Source organism: Helicoverpa zea, chromosome 4 (assembly GCF_022581195.2).
Source record: "Helicoverpa zea isolate HzStark_Cry1AcR chromosome 4, ilHelZeax1.1, whole genome shotgun sequence".
Classification (NCBI taxonomy): domain Eukaryota; kingdom Metazoa; phylum Arthropoda; class Insecta; order Lepidoptera; family Noctuidae; genus Helicoverpa; species Helicoverpa zea.
Genome location: NC_061455.1, coordinates 13,966,245 through 13,983,998, shown reverse-complemented (window position 1 = coordinate 13,983,998; position 17,754 = coordinate 13,966,245). Strand labels below are relative to the sequence as shown.

The window sequence follows — 17,754 nt, the reverse complement described above, 5'->3', positions numbered from 1 at the left end:
ATCAAGTAGTAGTCACCCAGGTACTTAGCTCCATCAGGTAAGATAATAAATAGTGTGTGACATGTTACATCAAAACCCGTGCCGCCAAGCCGAACACCCCGGTGTACATCTCCCGCCTGCACTACACCACTAAGGCGGAGGACATCGTGGAGTACGTGCGTCAGAAGCTGAAGTACGCCCCGAGAGTGCAGCTGCTGGAGTCGCGCCATAACGCCAACTTCAAGGCGTTCGTGGTGCGAGTGCCGACGTGTTTCCTGCACCTCGTGTTGGACGACAACTTCTGGCCACAGGACGTGGTGTTCCGTCGCTTCCGCGGACAAGTACCACAGGGACCCAAATTGACATAGTGCATAGTGAAGTCCTACTAACATAGTTTTACGTTTTTTATATAGGGTAAATACGCCAAATGTCGGCCTCCCCCCAAACTTCGGCCGTCTGTACATTTTCAGCTTGCATTCATTCAAAAGGTAATTAAGTGTTAGTTTTGCTCCTCGAATTGCAACCTTGGTTTATACTCTATACGTACAAATCGTTACTATCCGATTCTGTCACTTACTCTTCTCATACTGAGCGTCAGTAGCGATTGCGCCGTTGAAACATCAAATTCGCACGTAAAGTAGCTTACTCGAAGTGAATACTCACATTTTGGGGATTGATATTAGAACGATAAAACATTTATTTATTTTTGTTTTAAGCTTGATTGTCACTAATGGGTTATTTTTACTATATTTTAAGATAGTTTTTTCAGCGTTTTGCGTATATTTTTCAAGGAAAAATAGGAGGCCGCCATTAGGACAACAGTTTTGACTTAAAACCGGAGTCTCGGCCGTGGCCGACTTAAAGCAAATGCAGTCTATTTTATAAATTCCTATTGTACTAATTCCGTTGGCTTAACAAGAGAATTTGCAAAGCTTATAGGCAAATAGATCTATTTTACGTTTAATAGCCAAATAACGGCCGGGGTGATATTAGTTGAATCTCGAGAAATAAGGTACAAGAAATAGGGGCCGACATTAGAATCGTAAATAATCGTAATGTCGACCAGCCTCGAACTCAAGCGCCACTATACAGGCTGATGAAAAAATACTTTTATATTTTTTCATTTTCTCAAAATGAAATAATTTATTTATTATAATTCATTATATCGTATAGGAGTTAAGTTTAAATGTAGGAGTTGACAGTATTGTAGGCATGTTAATGGTAGCTTTATAGTTTGATACTTGCTATCTATTAAACCGTTCTTATTAGCTTAAAAAATATAAATGGTTGGTCGTGAATACGACTTTTTTGGTTTAGGGGAAACAAAAAAAATATTTTACTATAAATTAAACAAATACAATTACAAATGTATACTTAGTATTATATTATAATTCTGCTAAAAATAAATCATGTTAATAATATTTGTCACTGCCTTAATTTAAAACAGCCTATACCTGGCCGACATTTGGAAAAAACGCAACCGACCTTGGGCCGTGAATGGCCGACTTTAGGGTTTTTCTGTTCTCGACGCATCTAAGCCTTATTACTTTTTTCTTTTCGTAGAAATATCAATCTTATGCCTATAAACATGACATAGATTAATCAAACTATCCAAAACCGCATCAGAAACTATCTTTCGTTGGAAACTGACGGTGCTATAGCGAACCGCAATCAGAAAATCGCTAAGGGGGCCGACATTTGGCGTATTTACCCTACTAACAATTTTGTACAACATAATGTATGCTAGTGTGAAGATGAATTGATTGATTGATTGGTTATGTATTTAGTAAAATTGGTAAAATATACTGATCGATCACCATAAAATGTTTTTGTTTTTAATTTTCGTAGCCAAAAATAATTATTTAACACCAGAAACTATGAAGTTTAAAATAAGTACTTTACAATATTCCCTGCCTACCGAGCTATTTTAGTCAAGACTCCAATTCAAAAAAATAACAATTCAAAATTATACAGTACAGTATAAGACTGTCGATGTAGTACACAAAGCAGAGAGGCGACCGACGCGCCCTCGCCTCGCCGCGGACACACGCGCCCGTCACCTCACTCGACCACATAATGTAGTTTACTACTCACTCGATATGCTGAACTACAATTGCTATGGAGGCACTGTTTCACTCTCGCACTTGCTAAGGTACAGTTCCAACATCCCAATTTCCAACTCACATTTACTGATACCTACACTTCTAATTCACTTATTTTAAATTGTTATGTAGGTAGGTTACCATTTGATAATCGTAAAGCATGTTGGTTGGAATTTTATACAAGAAGGTAGGTATAGTGATATCAATCTGACTCAAAAAGTTACACGAGTCCCTCGTCATCAGTCGTCGGTTATGTTACAAAAATGCATATTGGGTAGCAATAATGCGAGATAGGTATAGTCGAGACAAATTCCTAACGACATTGCTGGACCCAATAAAACAGATAAGTAAGGCTTGTTCGATTTGAGTTTGATAGGACACAGGTAAAGGCTCGGAGCCACAAAGCACTATAATAGAAGAACACAGCGAGGACACGCCGCGATACTCACGCCGCTCCTGAACTTGAAGAACAGCGACATGAGAGCGGCGCGTCGGGTCGCGGCCGGGTCCGGCACTGCCGCGCCACGCCCCGCGCCGCCGCGTCGCCGCCGCGCGCCCCACTCACCCTCCACTGCACGACTCCACTCGCACGACTATGCTTGCTAGGGTTGTGGTACCTCATTGTCATCTTCAACATAATGTTTCTGTCGACCTCATCATCAGCTGACAGCGGATATTGTCCTCCCACACGCGACGTGTACCTAACCGTACCTATCTTTTTTTCTTCGTTTAGATTTTGTGGACTTCCTTAGGATTCGAGGTTTCAAGTGGATTAAATAAACCGCGTAGAATCACTTGTTTGTGCATCTGTCTGCCAGTTGTTTGTCTTTCAGATATGCCACAGGCATAAATATTAATCGAATGAATATGTTGTGATAGGTAAGTCATCACAGGAAATAAGTACTTAGTGAAAGTAAAGGCTTACGTGTGTGTGTGGTATACCCACACTTTATTACGATTTATTTAGGGTCCCGCTATCAATAAGACTCGCTGTTCATATGTCCGGTTGTCACCAGGCTGTATCTTAAGAACCCTGCATTACACACAGCATTATTTCTGATTTATTAACGAAGACACAAAATTTCTGTTCCCGCTATAATAGGATATTTATACTGAAAACTACCTACACTTTATTTGAGAAGGCACTAAATAAACTAATGTTATTATGTATATATTTCAGTTAGTTTTTATTTAAGTACCTACTCGGTTTAAAAATAAAATGGTGCTACAATCAAAATAAATGTATACTCTGTCTGTACCACTTGATTAGTAAAAAAGTTTTATTTTTTGGGTGCTAATTAAACAGGCTTCTTTTTAATATCATTATTCGCCCCAAAAATGTATGTTGCCTTCTAAATTACTAAGTCAGCCACAATTAATAAAGCGTCGAGCATCTTAATAATACTATTTTAGTCACTTGCTATCTTCCACTCTAAATACAACTCAGCATGATGGTTATTTTTTGTATCTAAATTTGTAGCATGCATTCTAACAGTAAACTTCTTAAATGACATCATAAAATATATTTATTTACTTAGCTGCTAATTTTTTTACTCGTACTGAGTTTAAAATATAACACATCCCATATTAATTGACCCAGCATGGAAGTAAGCGTGCAACATGCAGCAAGCATGGCTTCTGTCGCGGTTCCGACGCTGCAGGGCTCCGGCGGTCCCATGCGAGCTTATCGTCGCAAATGGTTTTCACGCTCACCACCACAGCTTCGGCTTGACATAGCCTCTAATAAACTAATTCGTCTATTTTACAACGCCATCTACTAGAAAGCTTCAATAAAAGATCATCAATTATTGTAACTTGTCCTTCTTATTTATATACATTGTCATCTAATTTACAAAGTTTTTTTTTTGATGGTAGAATTTAGTTTGGATTCATTTTATTTAGCATATTGCCATTTATAACCTTCAATTAAAAAAACATTGTATTAAAAATTGAAGTTAGTGAAGAAAACGAATCGCTGCAAAACCGACTCCACGTAGTCTTGTCTGCCCTACCCCTGGAGTGCAATTCAAAACCGCGTAGCGAGGCGGCCTGCGAGCTGAGGTGCAGGTAGCTTTAACGCTCGCCGCCGCGGCTGAGGCTGGCCAGCAAGCCGAAGCTGCGATGGTGAGCGTGAAAACCATCTGCGACGATAAGCTCGCATGGGAACATGGTGATATATTTTAAACGTACTGAGTTAAAAATTTTGAAGCTAAATAAATATATTTTATGATGTCATTTATGCTACTGCTCCACCTGCGTCTTAACGCGTTAAATTTTGGCATTACGCAGATGTGGCCAACGTTTTAATGTCAATTTATACTAATGGCAATATTAATAGCATTAAACGTTAAGCGATAACTCGGGTGTCGGTTTTTTGGACACATCAAAGGGTTTTAGTGCGTAGCTTAGAGCGCTAAGTGATGTTGGCTACATTAATGCCATCTCATTGCACGCATGCAAGGACGAGTGTAGATACTTTGTTTAAGCGGTAACTGCATTTTACGAGCACGATAATGGAATGGTCAAATGAGAAAGCTTTAGTTTTTAGAATTATTTTGTGTGCCTAAGTTTAACCTCTTTAATGTGTGTTAACGCGTTACTTCATGAGGGATTAACTCTTGCGGCATTGTAACCTAAGTGTAGCCAACACTCATTTTTAATGCAATAAGTAACGTGTAGTTGGCCATTGACATTAACGTTAACGCTAACGCAGGTGGAGCAGGAGCATTAGAAGATAACTAGTGGCTAAGCTAAGATAGTAATATTTAGATGCTCGTTAATTGTGGTCGACTTAGTAATTTAGAAGGCAACATACATACGTTTGATTAGCACCCTTTAAATACAACTAGATAAACGTTGCTCATATCCCTAATCCGAATCAAACCAGGTGGACCAGACCTTATACCTCCATTGTTCATAGTTACTTGTGCTGATAGTCATGCTGACCCTGTCACTATCCTATTTAAGCGTTCTCTTTCTGAAGGTGAAGTCCCAAGGATTTGGAAGTCTGCTTTCGTCACTCCTTTCTTCAAAAAGGGCAAAAAAGCCAACATGGAAAACTACCACAACATTTAAAAAATCTGCCTTTTTTCAAAAGTCCTTGAACGGATAGTTTTTAGACAATAGGCATGATGACAAATTTTTAAATTCCTTTGTATGATGTAGGTATAAGTCTATTTTATATGAAAATTATTAATTTTAAGAAAATGCGAAGTTTTTTAGGGTTCCGTACCTCGAAAGGAAAAAACGGAACCCTTATAGGATCACTTTGTTGTCCGTCTGTCTGTCTGTCTGTCTGTCTGTCTGTCTGTCAAGACCCTTTATCTTAAGAACGCGTGGACGTATCAAGCTGAAATTCACATGAAATACTCGGGTCTATTGTCCCTTTAGGCTGTGAAAATATCAAGCTTCTAAGCCAAGCCAATCAAAAGATATAACCGATTATGTCGATATTTTCAACAAATTCTCGACACTCGCAAAGGAATCAAAACCTACAGGGTACTTCCCGTAAACTCAGAATCTTGAAATTTGGCATGAAGCATTGTTATATAATGCAAATATAGGAAAAATTGCGAAAATCTCATTTTTTTTGTTATATAATATAATAAAAATATTTTAATAAAATGAAACTTACTACCTTATTTCTCACGAACGAATAAAGGTACCAAATTGAAATTTATACCAAATACATAGGTCTATTGTCCCTTTAAGTAATGAAAAAATCAAACTTCTAAGTTAACGCGATCAAAAGATACAGCAGTTTTACCGACACCTTAGACGAATTTCCGTCACACGCTAGGGAATCAAAACCTACAAGGTACTTCCCGTGAACTCAGAATCTTAAAATTCGGCACGAAGCAACGTTATATAGTACAGATAAAGGAAAAATTGCGAAAATGATAAATTTGAAGTTACAAAAAATATTAAAATATTATTTTTGCTTACATGACATAAAATATTTTTTAATAATTATAAACTTACTACCTACCCTTTTTCACATGAACGCGTAGAGATATTAAAGTTTTGAATAAAAAGTGAAATTCAAATCAAACACTTCTTAAATACAATGGCCTCTAAACTGTGAAAAAATTTAAATCATTCAAAGGTCATTGGGCACCTTAGTATGAAAACCATACCCACGGCGGATACGAACGAAATATAGCACAGTATAATGATAAAGGCTCTGATTTACTATGGCATTAGTCGCATCAATGTGAACCATGGGAATCTAGAGAAAATCAGGTGTAAACATCAAATATTTTCCTCATTTCAATGGGGAATTTAAACGACCAAGTTTGACGGATTTGAGAAATCATTTCTTTGTAGTGAAAGAGTATACTCGCCGTTTATTTCCATTGTCATCAGGTCAGGATCTGATGATGGAAATCCTGAGAAATCGAGGGCAACTATCAGAAATTGTAGGCATGCATAGGATTAAAACTTGATTCTCAGATGTATGTCTGGTGATACTATCAAACAGTGAAGGTTTAGACTAGAGCTTATCTGATGATGGAGACGTGAGAAAGTCGAGAGAACTCGGTATGTTTTAGTTACGTCGTGTTTGGGCTTATATTATTCGTATTGACGAGAACTTTTCACAAAAGTTAAAAATAAAAACTTTTTACAATAAAAAAAAAACAACTTCTAAAACAACAAGAAAACTGTTTATATGCATCGGTCTAGATCTCGGTGGTTAAATAAATATAGATGCATCCTCTAGACACCGACTTCTAGACCGATGCACCTAACATCTTTTTAATTTCATTCTTGCTTTTGTTTTCTTGTTGCTTTTTTATATGTTTGAAGTTGGATTTGTCTGTAAAATGCTACAAAATAAAATAATGCCGACTTTATAAAACAAAGAAAGGGACAGAATTACACTTTTGTCAAGGCTCTAGAAACGTAAAGCCAGCAGCCCCGAATCCTACTCTCTAGAAGTCGTTGTTACAATTCGACAGCTACAAGTCGTCAGGCGGTCTGCTTTAACCCAAGTTAGTAGTGAATTCTCATCACCTAAAATAAAATAAGCTCCAACACAAGGTTACGTTATAAATTGTAAAGGAGTTCCCATAACTATATCTGATCTTAGCTGTCGATCCCACAATGGCAGTCAAACATATCTTTGTGGAAAGTCTTCGCCAATACGAATAAAATAAGCCCAAACACGTGGTAGTTGCAACATACCGTTCGGGAGTTCCCTTGACTCTCTGTAGTCTCCATAATCAAATCAGCTCCAAACCTTCACTGTTTACCAGTACCCTCAAAAATACACTCACATGTCTGGTTATGACTCGATGCGTGCCTACAATATTCAAGAGTTGCCCTCTATTTCTCAGGGTTTCCAGATCCTCATCAGATCCTGGTCATCCGGATTGGCACCTTCCTTCTTTATGAAATGTCTTTAACAATAAAAACTAGCATTGCAACCTGTACAATCCTCTGAAACTGCTTGTCTTTTATATTTTTCAAACGATCCTGGACATTCGTCTCCATGGAATTTTAATAAAATATTTATATTCAAAGAAACGTCATACCATTCTCCACGATTTAAAACTACTTTGATTCATGTCCGCCACTTTTTACAAAGCGGGTCAGATATGCCCCATGACTTTTAAGACATAATTAGTTATTTTCAATCAGATTTCTAAATGATGACTATAAAATGTTGTATATAAATAACTTCATTAAAATAACTTTTACAAGGTACTGGCCTACTATTTTAGTTATATTATAAAATAAAAAATATTAACTATTTTGACTCTCACGAAATTACCATAACTATGATTGTTCTAAACTGAACGGTTGGCGCGAAACTCACTTTTTATCTATACAGCATTTGTACGGAACCCTCGGTGCGCGAGTCCGACTCGCACTTGGCCGGTTTTTTATCAAATAATTGCATTTTTCTCTGTCCACTTTGAATCCGGCGCGAAAACGCTTGTCAGTGTCATGTCGTCACTTGTGACGTCACGACTGAAATTACAAGACGCAAGTAAACAACGCTCGTGCAATAATTAAGTTTTTAGTGTTATTAAATATGAATTCGAAAGTGCATAGGTGTTGTGGGGTCCCCCAGTGTAAGAACACATCCAAAACAACTCCTGATAAGTTATTTGTGTACGTTCCTCACAATAAAAAAATACGAAACAAGTGGCTTAAACTTGCAAGGCGAGATTCAAAAGCAATATTGCCCAGGGTACAACTTTATTTTTTTGTTTTATTTTTTGCGTTTCAGCTGTACGTAACTCACAGCGTCATCACCATAGGATGGCCTGGAGGACCTAAAAGAAAAATCAATTTATAAATAAAGGGTAGAACCATGATAATAGATTTCATTAACATTTACATACCTGATAACAAATACATTGTCAAAAGTAATTTTAAGGAATTATTTATAACTAAAATTGTTTTTAATTAAACTAATATTCTAACATAGAAGTTTTTTTAATTAAACTAATACACTTACATGGAAGTTTTTTTAATTAAACTAGTATACTTACATGGAAGTTTTAACATTTCTAAATTCAGCTGAACAAAAATCTTTATTTGATGCCAAAAACTCTCCCAGCATTATGATTTCAATTTTAGGCAAATTAGCGCTGTTTGCCTTGATAAATCCGGGCTCCGTAACTCGTGTTATAAACAATTAATTAATTAAAAACAAAGATCGCAGTGGAAGTTCACAATAACGAAATGTGACGTTCGCGCGCTTTCGCGCGAGTTGTTTTGAGAGATGACGTCACGAGCTCTGATTGGTGTTCAAGATATCATGGCGGATTGCCTTATTTCGTAATTTTATTTTATAAAAATACACATTAATCACATTATTAATAAAGAAAACAATGCGCGTTTTATATTCCAAGCTTCAAGTTTAATTTAATAAATATATTATTTTAATGATTTTTGATTACTGTCATCATGCCTATTCTTGGCGATGAGCAGTACGGTTTTGTTAGGAACCGCTCGTCCTCGTCTAAATTGATTCTGTCACAATAGTTTATTACAAATGGTATGGTACAGCGTCAAGTAGACGTGGTTTATACCAACTACAGCAAGTGCGTGCAAAGTCAAAGTCAAAATCATTTATTAAAATAGGCTAATACGATTAGCACTTTTTAACGTCAAAATTTTACAAGAATGACAGCACCCCCAAAACGCCCCCCTTTCACCACTTCCTAGTGTTATGGCTGGAAAGAAGAAGTGGTGAAGAACAAACTTCCCAGCAACACAGCTGTCTATTACAATTTATTTATTATCAATTTATTTTACAATTATACAATTCAATTTTATCAATTATTAATTTAGAACACCGAAAAATACAAAATAAAATAAAGCACTTTTGTTCCACTTCAGAGCTGCCATCTGCGTTTATCTGTGAAATAATCATTAACATTATAATATGCCTTTTTAACAAGAATTTCTTTGATGTGCGTTCGACCGCATTGATCATCGCATGCTGCTGAAAAAGCTGTACCTTGCTGGAATTCACGGAGACTTTTACCGGTGGTTCTCCCCCTATATGTAAAAATGAACGCAACCTGCATTGTGCTTCAAGGTTACACCTCTGGTTGGAGTTTTGTAACTTCGTTCGGGAGTTCCACAGGGCTCCATTCTGGGTCCTTTGCTATTCATATTGTTCATTGCAGACATCAAATAGTGCTTCCATCATTCGTACATTCTCGATGACCTCGATGGCGCAATGGTCACCATACTGCCGAACCTGAGGTCCCGGGTTCGATTCCCGGTTCGGTCGACATTTGCGTGATGCATGCTCGTTGGTCGTAGTCTGTACACACATATGGCACGGCTCATTATGTACAATGTGCAAGTAGATGGACAAAACGTGTAATATTAACTGATTGCCTAGAGACATACTAAGAAAAAAAAGGCACAGGCACCCCAACAAACCAAGAAACAAGTCCTTGCAAAAGACTACCGATTCCTGCCTAGGATGATTCGCGAGGCTATTGAAATTACAGAACATCCAAATTTCAATAGAGAAGATGAATTAAGAACCTCCTCTTTTTTGGGAAGTCGGTTAAAAATAGCCTAGGTTGATAAACAAAATTAGGTTAATTTTGACCACTAGCCTGAATGTCAAGTTTTGACAGCATCGGGTGACCTGGAGAGCGATGTTGCCGAACAGCCACGTCCCAGTCATAAGGATGCGACTATGAAGAAGAAAGAGCCAAACCATCCTCCAATCTGGCGTAAAAACGTATGCTAAACGAATAAACCAACATGAATTGCATCATGCATTTTCGATCCAAACATGAAACCCAAGCCAGCAACAAATAGGTCCAATGAGTGAGCAGATGCGAGAGTGCCACCAGGCCTCTGTCACTCGACGTACTTGCGCGCGATAAATGCCTACCGCTCGCTGGGTTACCGGTAACCCCACGCGGCTCAGGGCTTTCAATAGTCACACGCGCCGCGCGCAACACAATATTATTATTTTTATTTCGTGCATGTTATGCTGTTGGTTTTTATTAGGTTTTTTAAGCTACCTCACAAATTGATGGATTATTTTGAGTTGTGTTGGTTTATATGCGACTATTGTAATTTTGTAACATTTTATATGTATGAACTTATCTAGTAATTCTATTTAAAAAAAAATAAATTAATACTTATCTACTTTATGATTTTAACAACAGAGATCTTTAGGTACTTATTTTACTTTAGATACCTACTTAGTTATATGAACTGTATTGTGAGTTTTGTAACTCAAAGCACATCTCGAGTGTAAGTAGGTGTAATTCTGGTCCAACTTAATGACGATTCGGAACATTACGCGTGTCGCTACGCAGTAACCAATTTTAGGTATATATCAACACTCGACGGAGTTGTACCATATGGGGTATGGCACTTGTGCTCGAAAAATAGTTGGAAACCGCCTTTGATTTTGACGAAAGCTTTACTTAAGTACTTACCTATGCTTACGTATTAGGTAATATTTAGTAATATGTACCCATACTCCATTGTAGTAGGCAATACAATAGTTAACTAAATATTCTTGATATTACTTTTTATTTAAAAACTCGGTTTTAAAAAAGGCTATCTTAAAATAAGCGTAACTTTGTTTTCCTACTTAAATATTAATAAATTGTAAGAAGCAACCCTAAACACGGCCACGGCACGGTTGCGGTCATTGAACTGTGCGCTATCGCATTGGAATAACAATCAAGCGCTCGAGCTTTTAAGGTTCATTTTATAACGCAGCTAGGAATTTGTAGGTAGTTGGGAAACTTGTAGGTGCTTATAACAGTAGGTATGGACATTTTTGTATGGAGTGATTTATCTGTTACGTAGTAACTATTATAATAATCTGTGGTGCCACATCCAGCGGTTCGTTGGCGCGGGTGCGGCGGCAGTGCGCAGGCGCGCGGCTATCGACCGGCACGGCGTGCGCGGCCTCGCTGCGCGCTGCTAATGCATGCGAGAGCAATTAGTCAGCAGCCAGGGTCGGCGCCGCGCCGACGCGCCCGCTCCGCTGCTCGCAGAACAAGTGGTCCTGGCGCCGCACGGAGGCCGCGCGATGCGCGCGCGGGCGTGGTCGTGGTGGGCGGCGCTGCTGCTGGGCGCCGTGCGCGCGCGGGAGCTGGACCCCGCCGCGTGCGCGCCGCGCTTCGACGTGCAGCGCGACAAGATCATCCGCACGGAGGAGTCGCGCGACATGGGCGCGCGCTACCTGTCCGAGCTGGACGTGGGCGCGCGCGCCGAGTGCCTGCGCCTGTGCTGCGAGACCGACGCCTGCGACGTCTTCGTCTACGAGGAAAAGGTGAGCTCCGCTACTCGCCAACCATGCCGCGCTCACTATTTTATTTCAAGTTCCACCTCGGCGTATCCTATTGTTTGGTTTAGTATTCGATATCAGTACCCTTTATATGTGACAACTTGACAAGTCATATATGCCATATAGCATATTATGCTATCAATATTGCAATCTCGAGCATTGCAATCTCGAGTTCACAAGCGATCAACTAATAATAATGAGCAACTCGACCGTTCTTTACTCGTGTGACACGACGCGCGAGACGTTGAGTCGAGACATCAGACTACGCGCTACGGCTACGGCTACGAGACGCTACGGCACGTAGCAAGCGCAGCATGTCATCATATTGTTTATTTTAATATACCTATGACTGAACAACGCCATTTTCTCGTCTAGTTTTTTAGAAGCACTAGCTTGCGCTAGCGGTTTCGCCCGCAGCCCCCAGGCAAATCGAACCTGAGATTAGCAGGTTCAAGCCAACAGACAAACTCTTTAGCTTCGTGAATGTAAATCTGTCTACCTGTCTGTGGACATGGGTTCTCCTGGGACATGGTGGAACATTATAACTATAGGTACTTCATTCGATCACTGAGTGTAGTCACATCACAATGTAAACCAGTCCTTGGTGATATTTCCTGGAAATGTAGGAATGACTCGGGCGAATAATGACGCATGTAGATATCGTCTATCAGAGAGTAGTCCTGCTGAGCCGACACAGCAACGCAGTGAGCAGTTTTGTCGTGCGCAGGGCCCCGGCAGCTGCTACCTGTTCAACTGCGGGCCGCCCGAGGACTTCCGCTGCAAGTTCACGGCGCACAGCAACTTCAGCAGCGGCGTGCTGGCCATCAGCCGGCGCCTGGCGGAGCTGCAGGACCAGGAGCGTCTGGCGCACCACGAGCAGGAGCTCGCCAACCTGAGGTACCTAATAGTCACCGTCTGACCGTACGACCGCACGATAAACTGGAAGTCCCAGCTAACATTTGAACATCTTCGGCAGTCGTGAAGGGTCTGAAGCTGCATCTGGTTAGACTGGCGGGCGACCATCCCCGCTCCCCCCCAACATATAAATGGGAAAAGGCTAAGCACCATCTGACATACAAAGATTAGTAGGTACATGGCAAATATATAGCCATATTGTAGATTTGCTCACTTCTTAAAATACATATATCGCCGACCCCTCTTCTGTGTGGTTAAAAATCCTAACCGATCGTATCCTAATACCGTAGGTACTAAAACCAGGAAGCTAAAAACTATTGAGTAGGTACTTAATCTGTGATTATACCGAAAATACAAAACAACAACCTTTATCAAAATCACTTGAGTTATTTCCGTCATTTGAGTTTGATTTGGAATTGACGTTTAGGTAGGAACAAAGTAGAAGTTGTAGAGCGATGAATGTGTGTGTTGCAGGAGCGGCGCGGCCACCAGCACGGCGCGCACCACGCCGGCCAGCACCGCGCCCCCCGCGCCCGCGCCGCCGCCGCCCGCCGCGCCCGCGCCCACGCCTGCACGTGCGTCCCGCTGCCATACTCCGCACGTCACACGTCACAGCGTGTCCGAGGTCGGTGCTACACGCGCACGTTACATGTTGCAGCCAGCGCGCGCTGCAGCCGCTACCAGTTCGCGTGCAGGCGCGGCGGCGAGTGCATCGCCGTGTACAACGCGTGCGACGGGGTGCCGCAGTGCGCTGACGGCTCGGACGAGGCGCCCGAGCTGGGCTGCCCGCCAGCCCGCGCGCCGCCCACCACCGCGCCGCCGCCCAAGCTGCCTCAGGCGGCAGCCGGGCCCACCGCGCCGCCCGTCGGCTACGGCGAGCTCGACGCTCACTCGGCCGGAGCGGAGGCGCGGTTCCGCGCGGGCGACGCCGCCGGGCTGCTGCAGGCCGCGCCGGAGCCGGCGGCCGACGTGCCGGAGCGCTGGCCGCACCGGCTGGCGCAGGCGCAGCCACAGCACCGGTATAACGGTATGCGTTGTCGTCAACCCCTAGGTACCCCCGCAGTTAAACACCAGGAGTAGAACCTATTATAGTTTCTAATCTATGTTGTGAAAGTATTTCCGGTTGTTAGCTATACAACATGTAACGTAATTAACGCACACCCTCAGACACCCCAATTAGAATATTATGTTATAATCATAATACATACACTGAATTTTTAATTTAACATGTATATGCATTGTTATTTACTAAATTAGTTATACCAATTCTTGGAGAACTTTTTGGTCATACTACTACGCATGCAATGCAAATATCGCGCCGCGCGCCGCTCGACTCGACACATCATACCGAAACTACGGAAAAAGCCGACAATACACGAAGTCTTATTACTTTGAGTTACGGTCTATTTGAATTTGTTTTGAGTGTACAGGGTTATATAGTATGACAATAATTTCCTTAGTTTTAATTATTTTTGGGATAAAAAATTACCTATAATAAAAATGATATAAATCGATTCAGTAAACGATTCTGAACAAACTAATCTCAGGATGTGCTTTAATTAAGTTACATGTTGTATATAACTATACTTCGGCCGTTCAGAGAATGCGTTCCTGACACCTATCAGTTAGTCACGACTAGTGATGGGCACAACATAACACTGAGTTCGTTACCGTTCCTTCAAAATGAACCGCCGCATTATTTTAAGATTATTTTCGTTTTAAATTGGCGGAATCATTTGTTTTATATTTTAGTTATTTAAGTGGAAACCAAAAAAAGGTAATATTCATATAATAAAATTGTTTTATTTATTCTTTGTTACAAGTACATTGAATTGAATGTGCGAACAGAATATTAATCAGACTCCGATTTGCTTGAGGAGGTGGTGTCTTCATCATCATCTTCGCCTACATGTATAATTATATTATTATCAATAACAGAATCAATCCTGATATCTCGGTCTAACAAAAGCCGGGTAATCAAATAAAAACAGATCGAAAACACTTGAAAAACGTGGTCTATGCGCACGAAACGACAACGGACGACTGTTTTAGCGTCACAAAATGGCGGCCCATAACGCCATTTGGGGTTACCATTTTTAATCTAAGTATAAAAATGCGGTTTGGTCATAGTTTTATTTTTATATTTCATAATCGTTATAATTAAGTCTTATAGTCCATTATTTTCCAATTCTTAAAAAGAAAATCAAAACGTATTATTTTATATTATAACTGTATAAGAACAGATTACGATACTTGCCTGTTATTTTTAGCACAGCACTACAAAATATAAACCGCTGACATAACCTTGTAATAGCGCAGTATAGATTTAGAAAAATATTGTTTACCAAGTTATTTGACACTCAGTTTGGCACAAAATTATAACATTCATTGATTATTGATATAATAATGTTGTTTTAATGCTCCTCAATTGTTAAAACGGTAAACAACCAGCAAAAATATTTTTATCGTAACTGCAACGCCATTGCAAAGTTACGTCGTCAGTTCAATCGCGACGTGTCAGGAACGCATTCTCTGAATGGCCGAACTATATCTACGTTGAAAATGGAATGCAATATAACAGTTTCAGTAAAATCAATTTCAGTCAGACTCGTATCTAACCTATAGGTATTCCAACCTTTTTAACTCATTCGCTACAACTTAGGTACTACGTACCTAATGTACTGCAGTGTAATGAAAGGAAAATCTTTGGTCATAATTTGTTGAGAGGGAGGAGCGAGCTCGCACATCTTCAGCCACAAGGGCGGGCTGCTGCAGGAGCCGGACAGCGGCGCGCAGTTCCCGGCGTTCGAGCCGCCCGCGCCCTGGCCGCGCCGCGCCTGGCCGCCGCCGCCCGGTAACTCAAACACTCCCACTGAGTTTTGCTTTCCTGTGGCATTTAAGACACTACCCACTGTTATACCTCTTATTATAAGTCCCCTTCAAATGGGTATCCAATTTAAGACGCGCATCCTCCGAAGAAATAGCACGAGACTACAATAAAAAACTGTTCTTCTAAAGCTAAGCATGAGTGAGTGAAGAAGTAGGCGAGATTTATTCGTTTGTTGCCCGCGGTACTACCAATAGTACTACCAGTAGTACCTGTAGTGATAACAAAAGGGTTGAAAAAAAAACTGGTAGTACTACTGGTAGTACTATTGGTACAACTTCTTTTGACCGTAAGTTACAATTTGCGGTGTATTTTTATATTGCGCTGTAGCTGTAGCGGTAAGTGACTAATTTTTATTTGGGCTGGGCTCTAGATTAGGCGTTTTACATTAAAAAACCGGCCAAGTGCGAGTCGGACTCGCGCACGAAGGGTTCCGTATCAGAGCAAAAGTCACGTTTGTTGTATGGGAGCCCCTCAAAATATTTATTTTATTCTAGTTTTCAGTATTTGTTGTTATAGCGGCAACAGCAACAGAAATACATCATCTGTTAAAATTTCAACTATCTAACTTTCACGGTTCATGAGACAGCCTGGTGATAGACGGACGGACGGACGAACAGAGGAGCGAAAACAATAGGGAGGGTCCCATTTTACCCTTTGGGTACGGAAACCTAAAAATGTGTGCGTGTCAGCAGGCAGTAGGTAGTGGGTCCGAGGGTACATGTGCTTGCAGGCGGCGCGGCGCTGGAGGGCGCGGCGGAGCGCGGCTGGGGCTACTGGCCCGAGCCCGACCCGCGCCGCGCCTGGCCCGTGCCGCGCGCTGACCAGGTACACATCACGCATCACTATTCTAGTTTTTAATACTCTCATTGTACTGTGTGAGTGCGAATGTCGCACAATGGGTCTCGCCCCTCGGGTTCAATTCTTGGTTCGGAGCGAAATCGCTTCCAATTTGCAAAAAAACAAAAAAATACCTGATTCTGCTGGTTGAGATAACCAAGTCATTACTTTAAGTTTTTATCTACAAGACAGACGATTTTAAGTATTTTTGTTATTTACCAATGGATCTCTGATGTCTAATAATCTAATTAAAGAGCACGTAAAAGTCAGTTCTGTATAGGAAACATCGACCATTTCACAGTAGGTAGATAACAACGCAAAGTAGTACCGAAGAGTACCTAATAACCATGGCATTCCGTCCCTGCAAGGAGATGCCAGTGTACATCCCCCCGAAGACCATGCCGGAGATCCCGGTGGTGTACTCCAGCCAGCAGCAGACGCTACGCGACAGCCCTAAGAAGGGCTTCGAGCTGCTGAAGAAGGAGGCGTCCGAGGCGCCGCCGCCCGAGCGCCACAACTCCAGCGCCGCCAACGTCACGCGCGACAAGGTGACCACATTGCGATGTGCCCTCATACTCATATCTTTTATAATTCTTGCGTGACTGTGTTGACAATTAGGGATAGTAACCCGAATTATGAGCATATAATTTCTGTTATAAACATTATATGCTCGATACAAAATCCTCTGCTATGCCCTCCCAGTGCACATGTATGTACTTCCTGTAGGCGTTGTGGAGTGCAGGCCAATTCATCAATAAATTGTAATGCCACATAGGCACTAACTGTGTCTTGCTCAGAGTGTGCCGGCGAGCAAGCCGGCGGAGGCGGAGAAGGCGGTGGCGGCGGCGGCGCACGTGCACTTCCCGGCGGACGAGCACGACGGGCTCAGCGAGCACCCGCCCGCCGCCATGATGCTGCTCGTGCTGGGTGAGTGCGGCGCGGTGCGGCGGCAGCGCTGAGCCGCCGCAGCGCCTGCATCACGGTCTCGTTGCAGGGCTGTTCATGCTGACGGCGATGCTGGGCATGCTGACGTGCCGCGCGCGGGCGGCCATGCGGCGCCGGCGCGGCCGCGGCAAGTCGCCCTTCGCTCACGACGCCGACTACCTTGTCAACGGCATGTACTTGTAGCAGCCGCCGAGCTCCACATCACTTACTTAAATTATCACTTTGTCGCCATCTTTTAGTGACATATAGGTACTATGCAAGTTTCTTAAAGAAATAAAATATATTTTTATTAA

General features: G+C 41.6%; 1 protein-coding gene across 1 annotated transcript in view; it reads left to right on the top strand.

The window, feature by feature from the left end:
* The window catches only part of LOC124629547, a 26,170-nt gene extending 8,416 nt beyond the window's left edge, over nucleotides 1-17,754 (top strand). Inside the window, exons 2-10 of the mRNA XM_047162975.1 lie at nucleotides 11,425-11,859; nucleotides 12,602-12,771; nucleotides 13,264-13,364; nucleotides 13,448-13,816; nucleotides 15,515-15,643; nucleotides 16,410-16,504; nucleotides 16,885-17,064; nucleotides 17,314-17,443; nucleotides 17,511-17,754. Of these exons, the coding sequence (XP_047018931.1) occupies nucleotides 11,515-11,859; nucleotides 12,602-12,771; nucleotides 13,264-13,364; nucleotides 13,448-13,816; nucleotides 15,515-15,643; nucleotides 16,410-16,504; nucleotides 16,885-17,064; nucleotides 17,314-17,443; nucleotides 17,511-17,644 (1,653 nt within the window). The 5' untranslated portion in view covers nucleotides 11,425-11,514 and the 3' untranslated portion in view covers nucleotides 17,645-17,754. The remainder of the gene's footprint in view (nucleotides 1-11,424; nucleotides 11,860-12,601; nucleotides 12,772-13,263; nucleotides 13,365-13,447; nucleotides 13,817-15,514; nucleotides 15,644-16,409; nucleotides 16,505-16,884; nucleotides 17,065-17,313; nucleotides 17,444-17,510) is intronic.